We start from the raw sequence: 18,956 nt of genomic DNA, 5'->3' as shown, positions 1-18,956 counted from the left end.
TTTTTTGGTCTTTGGTTCTGCCATCAAAATCTATGTTTTTTTATTTTATTTAGCAGTACCTGTATTTAAAAAAAAAACTGTACAGGTGAATATATAGGGGCCGATTTATTATGATGCGGCAGGACATCGCTAAATGTGGACAGCATACGCTGTCAGCATTTAAAGGGACATTATACACTCATTATTTGCATAAATGTTTTGTAGATGATCTATTTATAGAGCCCATAAAGTTTTTTTTTTTAATTTATGGTTTTGCTTATTTTTAAATAACATTGCTCTGATTTTCAGACTCCTAACCAAGCTCCAAAGTTTTAGGAGAATACCGATGTATACCTACTCCAGCTTGTTTCTGTTTGTGTAAACGATCTTTTCATATACAAAGAAAGGGGGAGGGGGAGTGTCTGATATTTCCCACTTGCAGTGGGTGTTCCAGTAACCTTTTAAACAGAGCTAAACTGAGAGCTTCTAAGTAAGTTTTTAAATGATTTTATACTGGATTTTTATATCGGTATCTGTGCATATTATTCTTTATAGCTGTGTCTATTGCATACAGTTATATGAAAATTGGTGTATACTGTCCCTTAACATTGCACAAGCATTGCACAAGCAAATTTGTGGCCGCTAGCAGGGGGTGTCAATCATCTCGATCATATCTGATCGGAAGGATTGCTGTCCGCGGCCTCAGATATGGCAGATAAGTTAAGGAGCAGCGGTCTTAAGACCACTGCTTCTTAACTTATGTTTCTGGCGAGCCTCACGCAGAAACTGCTGCATTCGCAGCATGTTAAATTGGCCCCATTGGCTCTTCATAGATTGTAAATAGTGGCTATGTTTGTACTGGCAAAACCAGGCCCAAGTGAGTTGAAAAATAAGGGAATGTCTAACTATCCTGCACTTGATTGAAATTCTAGCTTTGATTGTAGGTAGTTATATAGAATATTCCTATGAGTGAATGTAAGCCGTATTACTATTGGAAAATCAAGCCCAAGCAATGGATGCATCCATTGTATGCTACAATCAGGCATAAGATGGATTTTACAACTTTTATAATGAAGCAAGAACAACAAACATAAACACTTCCATATCTCAAAATCATATTCAGTCTTAGGGCAACTCCTCAAATAATGAAATGTAACACAAAAAGTCATTGGGAAGTCACATATCAATATGTGAATAAAATGTACAATAATGTCTCATGACTTATCTTAACATGCTTCTAAGCATGCTCATGCAGTCATAATTCATTACATGTGCACTGAGTTCCTGGTGTCAAGCCTGAATGTACTGACACACATACATTAATTGTCCTTTTAACTATAGTATATTAGAAACAAATATGTTGTTCAATAGAAAATGCCAAATTATATTGATAGAATAATCCTCTCTTGAGTTTAATGTCAGATTTTCTCAAAGTAAAACCATCAAGTATGTAGTAGCACATACACAAATATGAGTAGAAAAAGTAACCACCATATCACTGAGTAATAGCATAATCTTTTTCATTTTTCATAATGCAGTGGTTTGTAATCGGCATTGTGAACATGGTGGAGAATGTGTTTCTCCAGATGTCTGCAAATGCAAACCTGGATGGTATGGACCCACATGTAGCACAGGTATGCTTTTCAGTTTGTTTGTTTTTTAAATGTACACATTACATTTTAATACATACAAAATAGCAGCACTTTTACACATATCAAGAACAAGTTTTACCTGAAAGAAATCTTAATAAAGCTGCTTAAATTTGAATTGGAATCAATCCAGCAATGTAAGTGTGGCAGTTTCTAGTAATAGTCTTTTGGTGGTAAGGACAAGTGCCACAGCTCTATTCATACAGAGGGGCACCTCCGCTCCTAGCCTGAGAAGAAACAGCTTATTTAAAAAAAACAAAGCTGTTCGAGGGACATTAAAAACTAAATACATGCTAAAAATGATATAGTCAAATCAAAGGAAATATTAACCTGAGTATAATATGCAGAAGTATTTTTAAAATGATGTTAGTTGTTTAAAAATTAAAGAAATATATGTAAAGTTTTAGATTACATAAAGTAATTGGCACTGTCATCTTGTAACTTTAAGTTTCCCATGGTTTAAAAGTGAAAGTTAAATTATTTTATTTCTTCTGCAGAATCCAGTAAGTATCAATTATGTATGAATTACTAGAATATACTGTTTAAATGAACATTAAGCCCACAATGTTTCTTTCAGATTCAGATAGAGCATACCATTTTAGTTTCCAATTTTTTTTTATTTTTTTTTTTACAATATTTACATTAATTGATTTTAAAACTACCATTTCTAATTCAGAGTGATCTACATATGAAAACAAAAAGAAGGCTACTGGTTTCTTTTAGAAGGATTTATGTCCTCTTCTTATACTAAATTTTAACATCTCTAAAACTGTAAAGCGTTAAACCGCTCCATTGCTATATTTCATCTACAAAGATGTTCAAATGAGATTGTGCCTTCTTCAAAGTGTTTTTATAGGGAATGTGCATTTTTGTGCACACAATGTCCAAACATGTTTGCAAGACTGCCTTTTACAGTGCTTGTGCCTACATTATTGAAGCACTGTAAAACACACTGTTGTGAACCTTTGGACTCTGCGTTCACCAAGGAGAGCTTCCTTTCAAAAAACACGTTCACAAGGCGCAAACTCGTTTGAGCATCTTTTATGCAGATACAATATTACAATGGAGTGATTTCATTCTTTACAGTTTCTGTACTGTTAAAATCCAGTATTAGATGACATAAGTCCTTCTAATAGAAACATGTATTATTGTTCTTCTTTTCAGATGTAGATCACATCAAAATGGAAAATCAATTACTGTATATATTGTAAAAACAACAACAAAAAACAATACTTTTAAAATATTAAAAATGACAATACAGTATAGTGACTGAGCAAACATGCCCATCATGTCTACATACAGATGGCGTTAAGTAAGTTTAGAAGTGATGAGGATGGTTTGAATTGCAATAGGTTTATCTCTCACATGTAATTGAGCATTTTAATTATACAGTGAACAAAGGGGTTTATTCAAAAGAACTTTATTGTAACCTTAAGAGGTATGAAAGGGCTGTTGTATATGTCAGCTTCGGGGTGACTTCCCAGTTTCTATCCTGATAACAAGTACACACAAAATGGCCTTTTTGGAAACTTCTCTATGCACTTTATCGGCTGCAGGATTTTAACGCATGGCTACATTTTGAATTCTGATCACTAGAAAAATGCACTGACCAATTCAACCAGAAAACAAAAAGCCATTACTGGAGGAAATAGCTGTTAGATTTTGATCAACCCCTTGTTTACTTTTGGTTTGTAATTAGAGGTGTCAAAGTAAAGTAATTTATATTTACTAAAAGTATAGGGGGTGGTATATATGTAAAGGCCATGTTAAAATGCTTTTGTTAAACAGTTTTACCAACACCTTGTAATATTTGATGGAATTATATTGATAGTGCGAGGCTGGTCACAATATAACGCACCACACATTAATGACTGTACGTTCCTTGTTTTGTAGGCCTTAATCTTAATAGCTCATATAATATTTTATATATTTTCGAATGTTATTGATCCTTAACATTGTGCATATATGTAGTTCTGCAGTCATATGGAACCAGTCTATGCATGTATGCATGGAGTTGTCTCTTTCACATTCTGCTGATATTGCCACACATGATACAACTGTGTCTTGTTATTTTGTATTCTGGCAAAATGCTCCCTAGACTAGCACTACACTGGTATGTTTGAGTCCGTATTTAAAATCGACATTCTCTGCAAAAATCATTACTAACAGTCCATTGGTCCAGTAAAAATGCTGAGGTTTCCCATGTGCAGGTGTGGTATACAATGATCTATAGCATTTCACTGTACTCAACATACATACAAACACACACACATATAGCACAGTGGAAAAAAGCATATTCTGTTTACAGTCTGCAGTTATTTGTAAGGTTGTATTAATATTTACATTTATAATATGTATATAATTTTTTCCCTAATAGCTGTGTGCTCTCCTGTTTGCCTTAATGGTGGTACTTGTATGAAGTTAAACATTTGCCTCTGTCCAAATGGATTCTTTGGCCCCCAGTGTCAGAATGGTATGTCTTTAATTTTATAACGTAACATTTTAAGACAGTAGTATTTGTTACCCCATCCTTATATGTAAAATACAGATACACTTCACTGTACAAAATGTCCATAATAAAGATGTTAAAGTTTTGAGTAAGTGAGTGTATGCTCCAGTGGTCAGAAATGTGGGCAAGGGTATATAATTTCCGGGTTCACCAAATCCGTAAGGCAGTTCAGCACTCCCAGATCTTCTGTGCAAAACTATAGTTTATTGTACCAATCAACAATTTTTCAGTATGAAAAGTACCCTTCTTCAGAAACCAGTAGAATTAATATTTTTACCTAAACTTCATGAAAACTTGCATGAAATTAGTTAATATTTTTCTTCTTTTTTTTCTTTACATTGCAGCTGTTTGCAATCCTCCTTGTAAAAATGGTGGCCACTGTATGAGAAATAATATATGCACCTGTCCAGATGGGTATGTTGGAAAAAGATGTCAGAAAAGTAAGTCATTTATTTCTTTTAATCCATTGTCTAAACTCAAACACAAATGCTTCTCTAGTGGTAAATGGTACTAGTCATTTTAATTATGTGGTGCACTACTAAGGAATATCTGCTGTCTCTTTGTAAAGTATAACATTTCACCGGATGAGGCATTTGATAGGTGGTTCTACATATCCATATCAGTTGCTTTTGCATCACTTTTCTCACATGCATCTGGTGATATAGGTGTTACAATCTGCCATTGGTGATGCAGCAGTCTTGAAATTGGAGACTTGTCTATCAGCCTGACCTGCTGTTTATTTAATTTTTAAGGAAAATTTTAAGGTTACAGCTGTATGATATTAAGTGTAGATATTCCAATCATTTACTAAGTTACATGTAACCCTTGAATTTTGTACTAAAACTACAATCTAGGTTCAAATTTAGTTTTAGCATATTTGCATAATCTAGTAATGATGTGTCCAACATAGGCTATGATTTATAACAAAATTAAACTAACCACTAATAAGGAGATTATAGGGGGCGCCAAATAATATTAAAAACAATGCAATAAAAACAATAAAAAAAAGGATAAAAACAAACTAAAATAAATGTGTGTGATATAATATGAGTACGTCCAATAGTAAAAGATTCCACGTTCAGGCTGCTCCACTACCAGTCGTATAGGCAATGATAGCAGATAGCAGGCTGTTTTCTGTATGCTGGCTGTTCACTTCAGCAAACGTCTAGCTGGTAATAAAGCAGGGGTTCTACAAGAGATATACTCAAACTATGCACACAAAATGGTAGTTCAATATGCATTTTGTATGCATAGTTTAAGTATATCTCTTGTAGAACCCCCAGTTTTATTACCATCTGGACGTTTTCCGTAAGGGACCTTCATACAGAAAACAACCTGTTACAGTAAACTATGATTTAGCTATAACTTATTGAAGAATGGTTCATCATTTTGAAGAACGTTATGATAAAAGGGTAGAGTCTATTACAGTTGAAAAAATATTCACATTTTTGCTATGCATAATTCTTCATTAAAGTCTATAGGGAGATTTGTACATAAATTTGGTAATTACCGACTGAGATAGCATCTACATCAATGTGTCTTTTATTATTTACTGGCACCACCTCTGTTTAGAGCACTGATATGTGAAGTAGAGCACAGGTAAAATGATCAGCTGCAAACATGGTTATTTTACCTGCTCTCACCCAAGGTAATCCTTAAAATCTGGCATTATTGTGGTTCCCACAATGTCACAGCAAGGATATTGCCACAGCCAAGAGTTGCCAACAATATAATAGGAGTACAACAATGTAACCTGCACATTAAAGGAAACACTGTTGTTGGATATCCAAACTCCCATTAATCCTTTAAATACAAACCTATTCAACCCTTACTAGAATGTTGTCTCAAGATATCTTTATCTCAAGCTGGGTGATCAACAACATTTCTGGACCACCATCACTTAACTAATTGGGAGTGGAAATGTTATGGTGTTTTCCTCCCAGAGTGTGTGTGTCCTGAATGGTAGAAGGTTAACACAGTTGTGGGCAGTACTGGGAGGTTTTCCTTCTGCTGAGCTAGATATAGAGAAGGGTTTGCAAAGCCTGCATTAGTAGGTTTAGTTCACCAGTGCACATTGTAGTAATCCATTCTGTGGGTCTTTTATTAAACCATCAATATAATGTGACTCAACAGTGAACAATGTGCATGTTAGTGCACTACTGTGAGTGTCAATCTGTATTTTAAATTAATGCTATTTGATCATACTCTGCTATTTTTGGAACTGTTAAATCACTTGCCAGAATTACCAATTCTATCTAAGTATTAATTTATCAGGTGCCTTTTCATACAACCCTTTTTGCCTAGTTAACATGCTTCAGATTCCTCCAACAAAGTATAAAAAAAGAGGGCTAAAAATACTTTGTGACCTTAATATGTATGGCCTAGATGAGAGAAGGCAGAGAGGTACTTTGAAAGAAACCTTTAAGTATACCAAGAGTTTTAAAGGGACAGTCTACTTGATGTTTTTTGTATTTTTTAAAAAGATAGAAAATGCCTTTACTACCTAATCCAGAGCTTTGTATAACCAACATTGTTATATTAACATAACCTCTAAACATCTGCCCATTTCTAAGCCCCTGCACGCTGCCTCTTATCTCAGTGCATTTTATTCACTTTTTACAGCCAGACAGTACAGCCAGACAGTACTAGTTCAAGTGTGATATATATATATATATATATATATATATATATATAAACATTGTGCTCACTCCCGTGGAGTTATGCAGGAACCTGCACTAATTAACCAAAATGCAAGTTTGTAAAAAAGCATTGAGATAAGGGGGCAGCCTTAAGACAATAAGTAGACTGTCCCTTTAATAAAACAGAAGATTAAAACAATTTTCACAAGATCTGCAACACCAGAACTAAGAGTTATGATCTTGGGTGAAGAAAGTTCAGAAGTTATTTTACAGAAGTACCTTTTTACATAAAAAGTGAGTAATTCAAGGTATAGACTTCAAAGTGACCTGGTAAGGAAATTAAAACATGTCTAGTCTGTGCATAAACCTTAAGAACTAATTACGTTTGTGTGTGGTGCATATTTACCTGAGAACCAGACAGTCATAACTTTTAACAATTTATACCTGGCTTCTAACTATTTAGATTATTTTGCATATATTTATATAAAAATTACATTGTGTATATGGCTATCTTAATGATGTTCTTGCTGGATCCTATATTTAAATTATATCAACTTCTGCTTTTTTGGAGATTTTTTTTTTTTTTTTTTTAAGAAAACTATGATGATGTTTTGCAAAAGGATCATTGTTTACCCATATGCCTCCTACATAAAAACCTTTATTTGTATTGTAAATCATGTTATTTTAAAAAATCTGTTTAATCTTAATGCAGGTGTTTGTGAGCCAATGTGTATGAATGGAGGAAAATGTGTCGGTCCCAATATCTGTTCTGCATGCATCATGGAAAGGAAAAAGATGCGACATGCGTAAGTATCTTCTTAATAAAATATGTGTACTAATATTGCAAAGAACAAACACCTATAGAGAAAGCTGTTAAGTCATATAATCAGATATTATGAAACAATTTGGAGTTTTTCAAAGTGGTTGTGTGTTTTCAAACCAAAGGTAAGTCAGAAAAATCAAACTGTGTTAATTACTTCAATTTGAATAGTTTTAAAAATAAACTTAAATGGTATCAAAGTGAAAATTAAACTTAATTCAGATAATGTAAACTATTAAAACAAATAAAAAAACTTTAAATATACTACTGTTATCAAACACGCTTTTCTCTTTGCATCATTTGTTGAGACTTAACTCCTTTTCAAATCGGCAAACCTAGGTAGGTTCAGGTTGTGCATTTATTTTGAGCCTGCTTTATAACTTCTGTTTCAGGTGAGGCTGAAGGCTCCATACGGAGCTTGATAAATCGGCCCCATAACCTTTATTGATCCATTTATTAAAACAAGAGTCCCATGACGTTTCGGTGCCTGACTGGCACCTTTATCAAATGGCTTCAGTGGATAAGATAAAAGGAAACATCCACGGACCTCCAAAACGGTGCAACGTGGAGGATTCCTTTTATCTTATCCACTGAAGCCATTTGATAAAGGTGCCAGTCAGGCACCGAAACGTCATGGGACTCTTGTTTTAACAAATGGGTCAATAAAGGTTATTTCTTATTCAAAATCCAGAGTGCTGTCTTGAATACTGATGCTAGATATATATATATAGATAGATAGTTAGTAGAGATGGAGGGCACTCACAGGACTTCATACAAAAGATAGCCTTTATTATTATAGTAACATAAGTATAGTGACACTATACTTATGTTACTATAATAATAAAGGCTATCTTTTGTATGAAGTCCTGTGAGTGCCCTCCATCTCTACTAACTATCTATGTATACTATTTGAGGATTGCACCCGGGCACTAGAAGCATCGATGTGGATGGAGTGCTAGGCCACCGGCTACCACATATATATATATATATAATATATATATATATTATATATATATATATAAAATATATATATATACTTTCAAAGGGATCCCACACTCACTGCTTCACTTCAGCCTCTGGGTGCACTTAAATCATTGATATGCAGAGTAAATAACGGTAACGACCCGAAAAGCTAACGCCGGCTTTTTTCTGGCTGCACCATAAAAATAACTCTGGTATTGAGAGTCCACATAAAGGCTGCGTTAGGCTCCAAAAAAGGAGCGTAGAGCATATTTAACGCAGCTTCAACTCTCGATACCAGAGTTGCTTACGGACGCGGCCAGCCTCAAAAACGTGCTCATGCACGATTCCCCCATAGGAAACAATGGGGCTGTTTGAGCTGAAAAAAAACCTAACACCTGCAAAAAAAGCCACGTTCAGCTCCTAACGCAGCCCCATGGTTTGCTATGCGGAAACACTTCCTACGTCTGCACCTAACACTCTAACATGTACCCCGAGTCTAAACACCCCTAACCTTACACTTATTAACCCCTAATCTGCCGCCCCCGCTATCGCTGACCCCTGCATATTATTTTTAACCCCTAATCTGCCGCTCCGTAAACCGCCGCTACTTACATTATCCCTATGTACCCCTAATCTGCTGCCCCTAACACCGCCGACCCCTATATTATATTTATTAACCCCTAATCTGCTCCCCACAACGTCGCCTCCACCTGCCTACACTTATTAACCCCTAATCTGCCGACCGGACCGCACCGCTATCATAATAAAGTTATTAACCCCTAATCCGCCTCACCAACCCTATAATAAATAGTATTAACCCCTAATCTGCTCTCCCTAACATCGCCGACACCTAACTTCAATTATTAACCCCTAATCTGCCGACTGGAGCTCACCGCTATTCTAATAAATGTATTAACCTCTAAAGCTAAGTCTAACCCTAACACCCCCTAAATTAAATATAATTTTAATCTAACGAAATTAATTAACTGTTATTAAATAAATTATTCCTATTTAAAGCTAAATACTTACCTGTAAAATAAATCCTAATATAGCTACAATGTAATTATAATTATATTATAGCTATTTTAGGATTAATATTTATTTTACAGGTAACTTTGTATTTATTTTAACCAGGTACAATAGCTATTAAATAGTTAAGAACTATTTAATAGTTAAAATAGTTAAAATAATTACAAAATTACCTGTAAAATAAATCCGAACCTTTTGCCTGTAAAAAAAAACATACAATACCCCCCCCCCAACATTACAACCCACCACCCACATACCCCTAATCTAACCCAAACCCCCCTTAAATGAACCTAACACTAAGCCCCTGAAGATCTTCCTACCTTATCTTCACCATACCAGGTTCACCGATCGATCCAGAAGAGCTCCTCTGATGTGCTGATCCAAGCCCAAGCGGGGGCTGAAGAGGTCCATGATCCGGCTGAAGTCTTCATCCAAGCGGGGCAGAAGAGGTCTTCCATCCGATTGAAGTCTTCATCCAAGCGGGATCTTCTATCGTCATCCATCCGGAGCGGAGCGGCAGGATCCTGAAGACCTCCGACGCGGAACATCCATCCTGGCCGACGACTGAACGACGAATGACGGTTCCTTTAAATGACGTCATCCAAGATGGCGTCCCTCGAATTCCGATTGGCTGATAGGATTCTATCAGCCATTCGGAATTAAGGTAGGAATATTCTGATTGGCTGATGGAATCAGCCAATCAGAATCAAGTTCAATCCGATTGGCTGTTCCGATCAGCCAATAGAATGCAAGCTCAATCTGATTGGCTGATTGGATCAGCCAATCGGATTGATCTTGATTCTGATTGGCTGATTCCATCAGCCAATCAGAATATTCCTACCTTAATTCCGATTGGCTGATAGAATCCTATCAGCCAATAGGAATTCGAGGGACGCCATCTTGGATGACGTCATTTAAAGGAACCGTCATTCGTCGTTCAGTCGTCGGCCAGGATGGATGTTCCGCGTCGGAGGTCTTCAGGATCCTGCCGCTCCGCTCCGGATGGATGACGATAGAAGATCCCGCTTGGATGAAGACTTCAATCGGATGGAAGACCTCTTCTGCCCCGCTTGGATGAAGACTTCAGCCGGATCATGGACCTCTTCAGCCTCCCGCTTGGGCTTGGATCAGGACATCGGAGGAGCTCTTCTGGATCGATCAGTGAACCTGGTATGGTGAAGATAAGGTAGGAAGATCTTCAGGGGCTTAGTGTTAGGTTTATTTAAGGGGGGTTTGGGTTAGATTAGGGGTATGTGGGTGGTGGGTTGTAATGTTGGGGGGGGTATTGTATGTTTTTTTTTACAGGCAAAAGAGCTGAACTTCTTGGGGCATGCCCCCAAAGGGCCCTGTTCAGGGCTGGTAAGGTAAAAGAGCTTTGAACTTTAGTAATCTAGAATAGGGTAGGGCATTTTTTTATTTTGGGGTCTTTGTTATTTTATTAGGGGGCTTAGAGTAGGTGTAATTAGTTTAAAATTGTTGTAATATTTTTCTTATGTTTGTAAATATTTTTTTATTTTTTGTAACTTAGTTCTTTTTTATTTTTTGTACTTTAGTTAGTTTATTTCATTGTAGTTATTTGTAGGTATTGTATTTAATTAATTTATTGATAGTGTAGTGTTAGGTTTAATTGTAGGTAATTGTAGGTATTTTAATCAATTTATTGATAGTGTAGAGTTAGGTTTAATTGTAACTTAGGTTAGGATTTATTTTACAGGTAAATTTGTAATTATTTTAACTATTTTAGCTATTAAATAGTTCTTAACTATTTAATAGCTATTGTACCTGGTTAAAATAAATACAAAGTTACCTGTAAAATAAATATTAATCCTAAAATAGCTATAATATAATTATAATTTATATTGTAGCTATATTAGGATTTATTTTACAGGTAAGTATTTAGCTTTAAATAGGAATAATTTATTTAATAAGAGTTAATTAATTTCGTTAGATTAAAATTATATTTAACTTAGGGGGGTGTTAGTGTTAGGGTTAGACTTAGCTTTAGGGGTTAATACATTTATTAGAATAGCGGTGAGCTCCAGTCGGCAGATTAGGGGTTAATGTTTGAAGTTAGGTTTCGGCGATGTTAGGGAGGGCAGATTAGGGGTTAATACTATTTATGATAGGGTTAGTGAGGCGGATTAGGGGTTAATAACTTTATAATAATAGCGGTGCGGTCCGCTCGGCAGATTAGGGGTTAATAAGTGTAGGCAGGTGGAGGCGACGTTGAGGGGGGCAGATTAGGGGTTAATAAATATATATAGGGGTCGGCGGTGTTAGGGGCAGCAAATTAGGGGTATATAAGTATAACGTAGGTGGCGGCGCTTTGCGGTCGGCAGATTAGGGGTTAATTATTGTAGGTAGCTGGCTGCGACGTTGTGGGGTGCAGGTTAGGGGTTAATAAATATAATATAGGGGTCGGCGGTGTTAGGGGCAGCAGATTAGGGGTACATAAGTATAACGTAGGTGGCGGTCGGCAGATTAGGGGTTAAAAAAATTGAATCGAGTGGCGGCGATGTGGGGGGACCTCGGTTTAGGGGTACATAGGTAGTTTATGGGTGTTAGTGTACTTTAGAGTACAGTAGTTAAGAGCTTTATGAACCGGCGTTAGCCCAGAAAGCTCTTAACTACTGACTTTTTTCCTGCGGCTGGAGTTTTGTCGTTAGATGTCTAACGCTCACTTCAGACACGACTCTAAATACCGGAGTTAGAAAAATCCCATTGAAAAGATAGGATACGCAATTTACGTAAGGGGATCTGCGGTATGGAAAAGTCGCGGCTGAAAAGTGAGCGTTAGACCCTTTTTTTAATGACTCCAAAAACCGGAGGTAGCCTAAAACCAGCGTTAGGAGCCTCTAACGCTGGTTTTCACGGCTACCGCCCAACTCTAAATCTAGGCCTAAGAAAGGCACTCTCCGTGTAATCAGTATTTTAACTTTACTAAGATGAACGTTTTCGGGGTTGCCCCCGTCCTCAGACCTTACAAAACAAGTGACATAGTGAACTATTTAAGTGATTACCTGGTTGCGATCCTGCCAGAGCCTGTAGCGTCCCCATAGGGCAACTGCGCATGCGCAAGAGTATGTGCAGAGACCCTGGAGGTTCAAAAGAGTCACCAAGTCAAACGAAATAAAAAATAGAATAAAAACAAGAATTGTTACATAAATTTAAAAACACAGCACATAACAACTACAGGGGTTACTGATAGAAGAAAAATGTGGATGGTGCAGTGTAAATTTAGATTTAGTTTAAGGCAATATACATAGAGAGTGGCTGCGTGCAGAGGAAGCATCAGGAATTCACATGACAATCTTAGCATGAATAGCAGGATCATTCACTATATATTCATATGTAATACTCCAATCATTATAGAACAACTAGCTCAATCCCCACACAGTTGATATCACTGTTACGGAGTCTGTCTACTGTTGCTAAGCAAGATTGTTTATTGTTGTATCAGTTCCCAGAGACTCCTCCGGTCCCAATATTGTCCCCAAAAGGATAGAAATGTTCCATATAAAACAAACAAGCAGTTAATGGTTCTTGATAAAGTTATGTATATATCTACCACCACGCTCAATCCTCAAAACAGCTGGAGCGCAAGTATAAAGCCGGCTTGCTTGCGGTTGCTGAAACGGGTGACGTGGTGACGTGATGCGGTGGGCGTGGCGTGGTTATTTATGAGTCAGCACTGATTGCCTGAAATGAAGTCTCTCAAAAAAACTGAGCTAAAGGGGCAGTCTGAAGAGGTAAAAAGTATATTAATATCACAGTGTTGGTTATACAAAAGTGGGGAGTGGTAATAAAGTGATTATGTATCTTTTTAAACAATAAAAATGTCAAGTAGACTAACCCATTAAAGGGACAGTAAACTCAAACGAAACATTCATGATTCTGATACAGCATGCAATTTTAAACAACGTTCCGGTTAACATCTATCATCAAAATTGCTTTGTTCTTTTGGTATCCCTTGTTGAAAAGAAAACCTGGAAAGGCTGATAGGAGCTTAGGAGAGTGCACGTCTTTAGCATTCTATGGTAGCAGTTTTTGTTATTATGTATGTAACATTGCTATAAAAATTGTTGCAAACACTGCTCCAAGATGGCCAAAAACATGTGCACGCTCCTGAGCTCACCTAGTACTCTTTAACAAAAGATACCAAGAGGATAAATACATTTTAGAACATTACACAATATTACATCAATTTAGTTCTATGATGCATCATGGGCCAGATTACAAGTTGAGAGCAAAATATTGCTTCCACAAAAGCATTATCTCCTGCCATCAGGGTCAGCTCAAGATATTGTGCTGCAGTGACGCCCTCTAGTAGTAAAAATACTTATTAGCATATCAACCTACTAGCCTGCCTACCTGCATAAACCAATGCTTATGCACAATTGTGCAAGTGAGGAAGGAAGTTACCCCTAACGGGTTCTGTGTCTTTGTGCGTGATGAGGTTATGCTGCTGGGAGCCTGTGACTTCCCCCACAGAGACAGAAGACAGGAGTGATCTGGGTCTGACTGTGACTGACTCAGTCACTGAAGTACTGCCCATTGTAAAGTGCTGTCTGGGTCCATTGGACCCAGCCAGCCCTGCCTGCCATATAGTTCTTAAGATTTAGTCATCTCTTCAATAAAGAATACCTAGAGAACATACAAATTTGATAATGGAAGTAATTTGGAAACTTCTTTTAGAACTGTATGTTCTGTCTGAATATCCCTTCAATTGAATTAGAAAAAAATTACTGGCCCTATGAGCCATTTGAAAAAATAAAGACAGAGACTCAACGGAAAAGGATTGATACCCTTAATATAGATTGTGTCCCCTTCTGATTCTACAAAACTTTACATGCCCTTAGTTTGATGTATTTCACCTGCTATTAGTAACCTTTCTAGTCTTTATTTAAATAACAAAGCCTAAAATGCCATAGTTTGTTTAGTTTTGTTATTATAAATGTCCCAGTGTATTGCATGTAATTGATTGCAGTTTTCTATTTCAACAGCTATATGCCTTCAAAAGTGCACAAATGGCGGCGAGTGCATAGGACCTAGCACGTGTCATTGCCCTCATGGGTGGGAAGGGTCTCAGTGTCAAACACGTAAGTGAAATACTTTTTCTTTGTTTCCTACATTTTTATAATGTAAAAAGCTCATTTTCTTTAAGCTATTTTCTTTACATGGTGTACTTATTGCAGAATTTCTTATTTCCTTCAGCTGTCTGCAATTCCAAGTGTCTATATGGAGGACGATGCGTATTGCCTAACGTATGCTCATGTCGCCCAGGGTACACGGGTGGGACATGTAATCAGAGATTACAGGTAATGCAAAATGCAATTTAAAAAAAGGCAGGCGATAAAACCTCAGCACATTTCTGGTAATTATAACAATAGTAGTTGGAAAATATTTTTGTTGCGTGAATCCCATTTAAGTGATATGAAACCCCAACATTTTCTTGTGTGATTCAGACACAGACTATAATTTTAAAAAAAAGTTTCTAATTTAATTCATTTTCATGTTATTCTTTATTGAAGAGATACCTAGGTAGGTGTCTGGAGCACTACATAGCAGGAAATAGTGCTGCCCTCTAGTGCTCTTACAAATGGATAATAATTCTCGCAAAACTTCTACCATATAGGGCTTCAGACACATGCACGCTCCTAAACTTACAACCCTGCTTTTCAAGAAAAGAGAACAAAGAAAATGTACAAAAAGAAGTAAATTAGAACGTTGTTTAAAATTGCATTCTCTATCTGAATCATGAAAGATATATATTTTTTTTATGTTTCTTCAATATTGTTTTTTACATTACTATTTTCAGATAGTGTAAGTTAGCTCTTCTTCAAATACCACAAAATATCTAGCAACCTAATTATAACTGTGTCTAATTGGCCACAACATAGAAGGTAACCTAAGTTACAACATCAGGTCTGCAACACCTCGCTAAATGCGGAGAGCAATACGCTCTCCGCATTTAACATTGCACCAGCAGCTCACAAGAGCTGCTGGTGCAACGCCGCCCCCTGCTGACTCGCGGCCAATCGGCCGCCAGCAGGGAGGTGTCAATCAACCCGATCGTACTTGATCGGGTTGATTTCCGGCGATTCCTGTCCGCCTGCTCAGAGCAGGTGGACAGGGTTATGGAGCAGCGGTCTTTAGACCGCTGCCTCATAATTTGTGTTTCTGGCGAGTCTGAAGACTCGCCAGAAACAGCGGCCCACAAGCTCCGTTCGGAGCTTGATAAATGGGCCCCATTGACAATAAAACTTTACACTTATTTTGTCAATATTTAAACTAATAACTAATAACTAATACACTCATTCTAGCTAGCATTTATTTAGTGGTTAATGTCCCTTTAAGGTAAAAAATTAATCTTTACACAATATTTTTTTTAAATATATTTATATATTAGGGCAAGAAACTTGTAGATAGGGTATCCTGGATACACAAAATGTTAAACTTGTGATTGCCATTTAATTAGTTGTGATCTTCAGGGAAATAACTAGACATAATTATGTTTCAGGGCAAATATTTACATTGGTCCCCCTATAAAACAATACCCTTTCTGTCTGTTTGCCGTCAGCAGCAGCCAGAAAGGAGAAAGAGGAGCGGTTTCTCTGTGACTGCGAGTCAGCCCCCACAGTTATTCTGTGCCAGTAGATATGCACTTGTCCACACTTTCTGTACAAATTTGGTGGTACTTAGTTTTTTTGGGGGTTTTTTAACAACCAAGACAGCCATCTTGAAAACCGTGCCACCATATTGTAAATGTAAATCCATACACCTTCCTTAAATTGTGATCCTTTTTCTTAGGAGGCATACAGAGGGGCCAGAAATTATGCTGGTGGAGCCAAGACCACAGCAGACCACCCTATAGCAATGTCACTGCTGACTGCAATGCCAGGTGGACCCCCTAGATGGGTGGGCCTGGTCTCAATTAAAACCTCAATCGAACACCATGGTGATGTGATAATAAATTATGTGAAAAGGATAATAGGTTCATGGTATCATGAGCTTTCACTTCTCTGTAGGTAATTCTCTCACTTATTGAGCGAGTTTAAACAGGGAAGGGTGGTAAAAAAAAGAAGAGAAAAAAGAGCATTTCCAATCAGTTGAGTCAATGCGATTTTAAAAAATTCACAATTAATAATAATATATAATAATATGCAATCTGAAAATGTATTAATATTTTACTTTTTTACTGTGGTGATTTGCACAGGATTAAACAAATGGAGTATAATTTCTTACTTTATTATTCTTTCAGGTACCACGAGGCTGAACAAAGACTAAGTGAATGGCATCAATGTTGTGCAGCGGATACTTCAATAAACTTATATCACTAAAGAACTGTTACTGGTGCAAAATGCACAAGCGAGATAGAGTTACATTCAAAACAACAAACATTGACTTTGTTCTATAATAACTATGCACTTTTCATGCAAAGACATAAAATCAAACTTGAGATCAAACTGTATGTTTTTCAATAGGAGATTTTTAACCAACAATCACAAAGGAAACTGACTGTACCTTGCTCTCAGTCCCATGCTGTAATTAAGTAGGAATGCAAGATACTGAATCTTACAGCCTCATGCATCAAGCAACTCATGAAACTAAAATATTGGTGCAAGCTTGTGTATATAGATTTTGTGCTAACAACATATAGCTGTGCTCACTGGTACTCTTTTAGAAAGTAAACGTGTACCAACATAATAATTGAGGGTTTACTGAGAATGTAGACTGTGGTCCAAAGGTGCTAAAAATCAGAAAGGGTTTCTGCGAAATAGTAGAGAAATGTATCACATCATACTATTTCATTTATTTTCTATTTTTTATCTTTAATAGACAGGTAACTAAACATTTAAAGCAATGTAAGATAAAGCAACCACACAGTCATAGTCATTATTTATTTTGTTCTGGTGCTGCTTTAAAAATACATAAAATTGTGCTTGTGCCGCTCTCTGCACAGAAACTAGAGTGACTCCATCATATTTAAATACACACTTCTCTAACAATGCAATAATCTACACAGCATTCCTAAAGATCAGGGTACATGTTAATTTAGATTTTGTCCCTAAATGACCACAGGAAAGATACTCAGGAACATGAATTATATCAGGCCTTCAAGGGGTATAAGCCTAGACTGCTCATGATTTGTAAAACCTCCTAAGTTATGCTAAAAAAAATGAATGGTGTACAATATTTTAAGTAACATTTCATTTGTATAAGAATTTTTGAAATACAGGTATTAATAGATGCTATATGCATATATAATGCATTTCCTTTTAATACATCATTATGGGCCAGATTACGAGTGGCACGCTAATAGTTAGGTGCGAGCAAAAGGGTTTTATCATGGCTGTTTGCACACGTCGGGTGCAGCGCTCGTATTTCAAGATTAAATTAAAATGTGATTATTTGAGCGCATTTGAGATTAACTCACGTTGGGGAGAGTGTCCTCTGAGCTCTGGTTAACAGCTCTGCAAACCAAAAAGGGTCACAAAACACATTAAAAATACATTGCAAACTACTGTTACAATAATGAACACTATCTAATAAACTTATTTTTCTTTTAAAAAATGCACAACAATGTTATAAAGGTCTCAAATATATGAGATCTCAGTGTTAGAAAAAGACTAGCAAAGGGCTTTAACATAAGAGACACATACATATACATGTCTAAAGATGTATGTGTATATGTGTGTGTATATATATATATATATATATTATATATGTATATATATATATATATATATATATGTATATATATATATATATATATATATATATATATATATATATATATATATAATATATATATGTGTGTTTTTGTGTGTACATATGTATTTACAGACAAATATACACATAAATATATGCACATGGAGCCTTTGGAGCCCTTTGTTGTCAAGTAGATGAAAAAAACGAAAAAGCATATTTATGCAATATTCATATTTAATACAGTTCTATACTGTATATTTACTGTAAAATTTTCACATTCCAATGTTCTGCACATAGGGAAATAGGTTACCTGTATTTATAAATAGATTATTCCTATATATCTGTATATATCTATATCTAATCACATTATATATACTGTGTATGTATGTATGTATATATATATATATATATATATATTATATTTATTATATTATATTATATTATATATCTATAGATAGATAGATAGATAGATACAGTATATAGATATAATATATATATATAGATATAAAGGAAATATATATATATTTTACAAAAAAAACAACAGATAGATTTATAACTATGTATTTATGAATAAATAGAATATATTCTGCTATGTGAAGATATATGGAATGGTGAAATATTATATTTTCATGTCAGGTTAGCGCACTTGAGATATT

The 18,956-nt window shown here is 36.0% G+C and overlaps 1 protein-coding gene across 1 annotated transcript in view; it reads left to right on the top strand.

The window, feature by feature from the left end:
• The window catches only part of VWDE (von Willebrand factor D and EGF domains), a 258,980-nt gene extending 242,048 nt beyond the window's left edge, over nucleotides 1-16,932 (top strand). Inside the window, 8 exon segments of the mRNA XM_053714104.1 lie at nucleotides 1,518-1,613; nucleotides 4,006-4,101; nucleotides 4,482-4,577; nucleotides 7,489-7,549; nucleotides 7,551-7,582; nucleotides 14,592-14,687; nucleotides 14,803-14,906; nucleotides 16,850-16,932. Coding sequence (XP_053570079.1) covers nucleotides 1,518-1,613; nucleotides 4,006-4,101; nucleotides 4,482-4,577; nucleotides 7,489-7,549; nucleotides 7,551-7,582; nucleotides 14,592-14,687; nucleotides 14,803-14,906; nucleotides 16,850-16,864 — 596 coding nt within the window. The 3' untranslated portion in view covers nucleotides 16,865-16,932.
• Nucleotides 16,933-18,956: the final 2,024 nt, after the last annotated feature.

The sequence above is a fragment of the Bombina bombina genome, chromosome 5, assembly GCF_027579735.1.
Source record: "Bombina bombina isolate aBomBom1 chromosome 5, aBomBom1.pri, whole genome shotgun sequence".
NCBI classification, from domain to species: Eukaryota; Metazoa; Chordata; class Amphibia; order Anura; family Bombinatoridae; genus Bombina; species Bombina bombina.
This window is presented reverse-complemented; position numbering and strand designations above follow the sequence as displayed.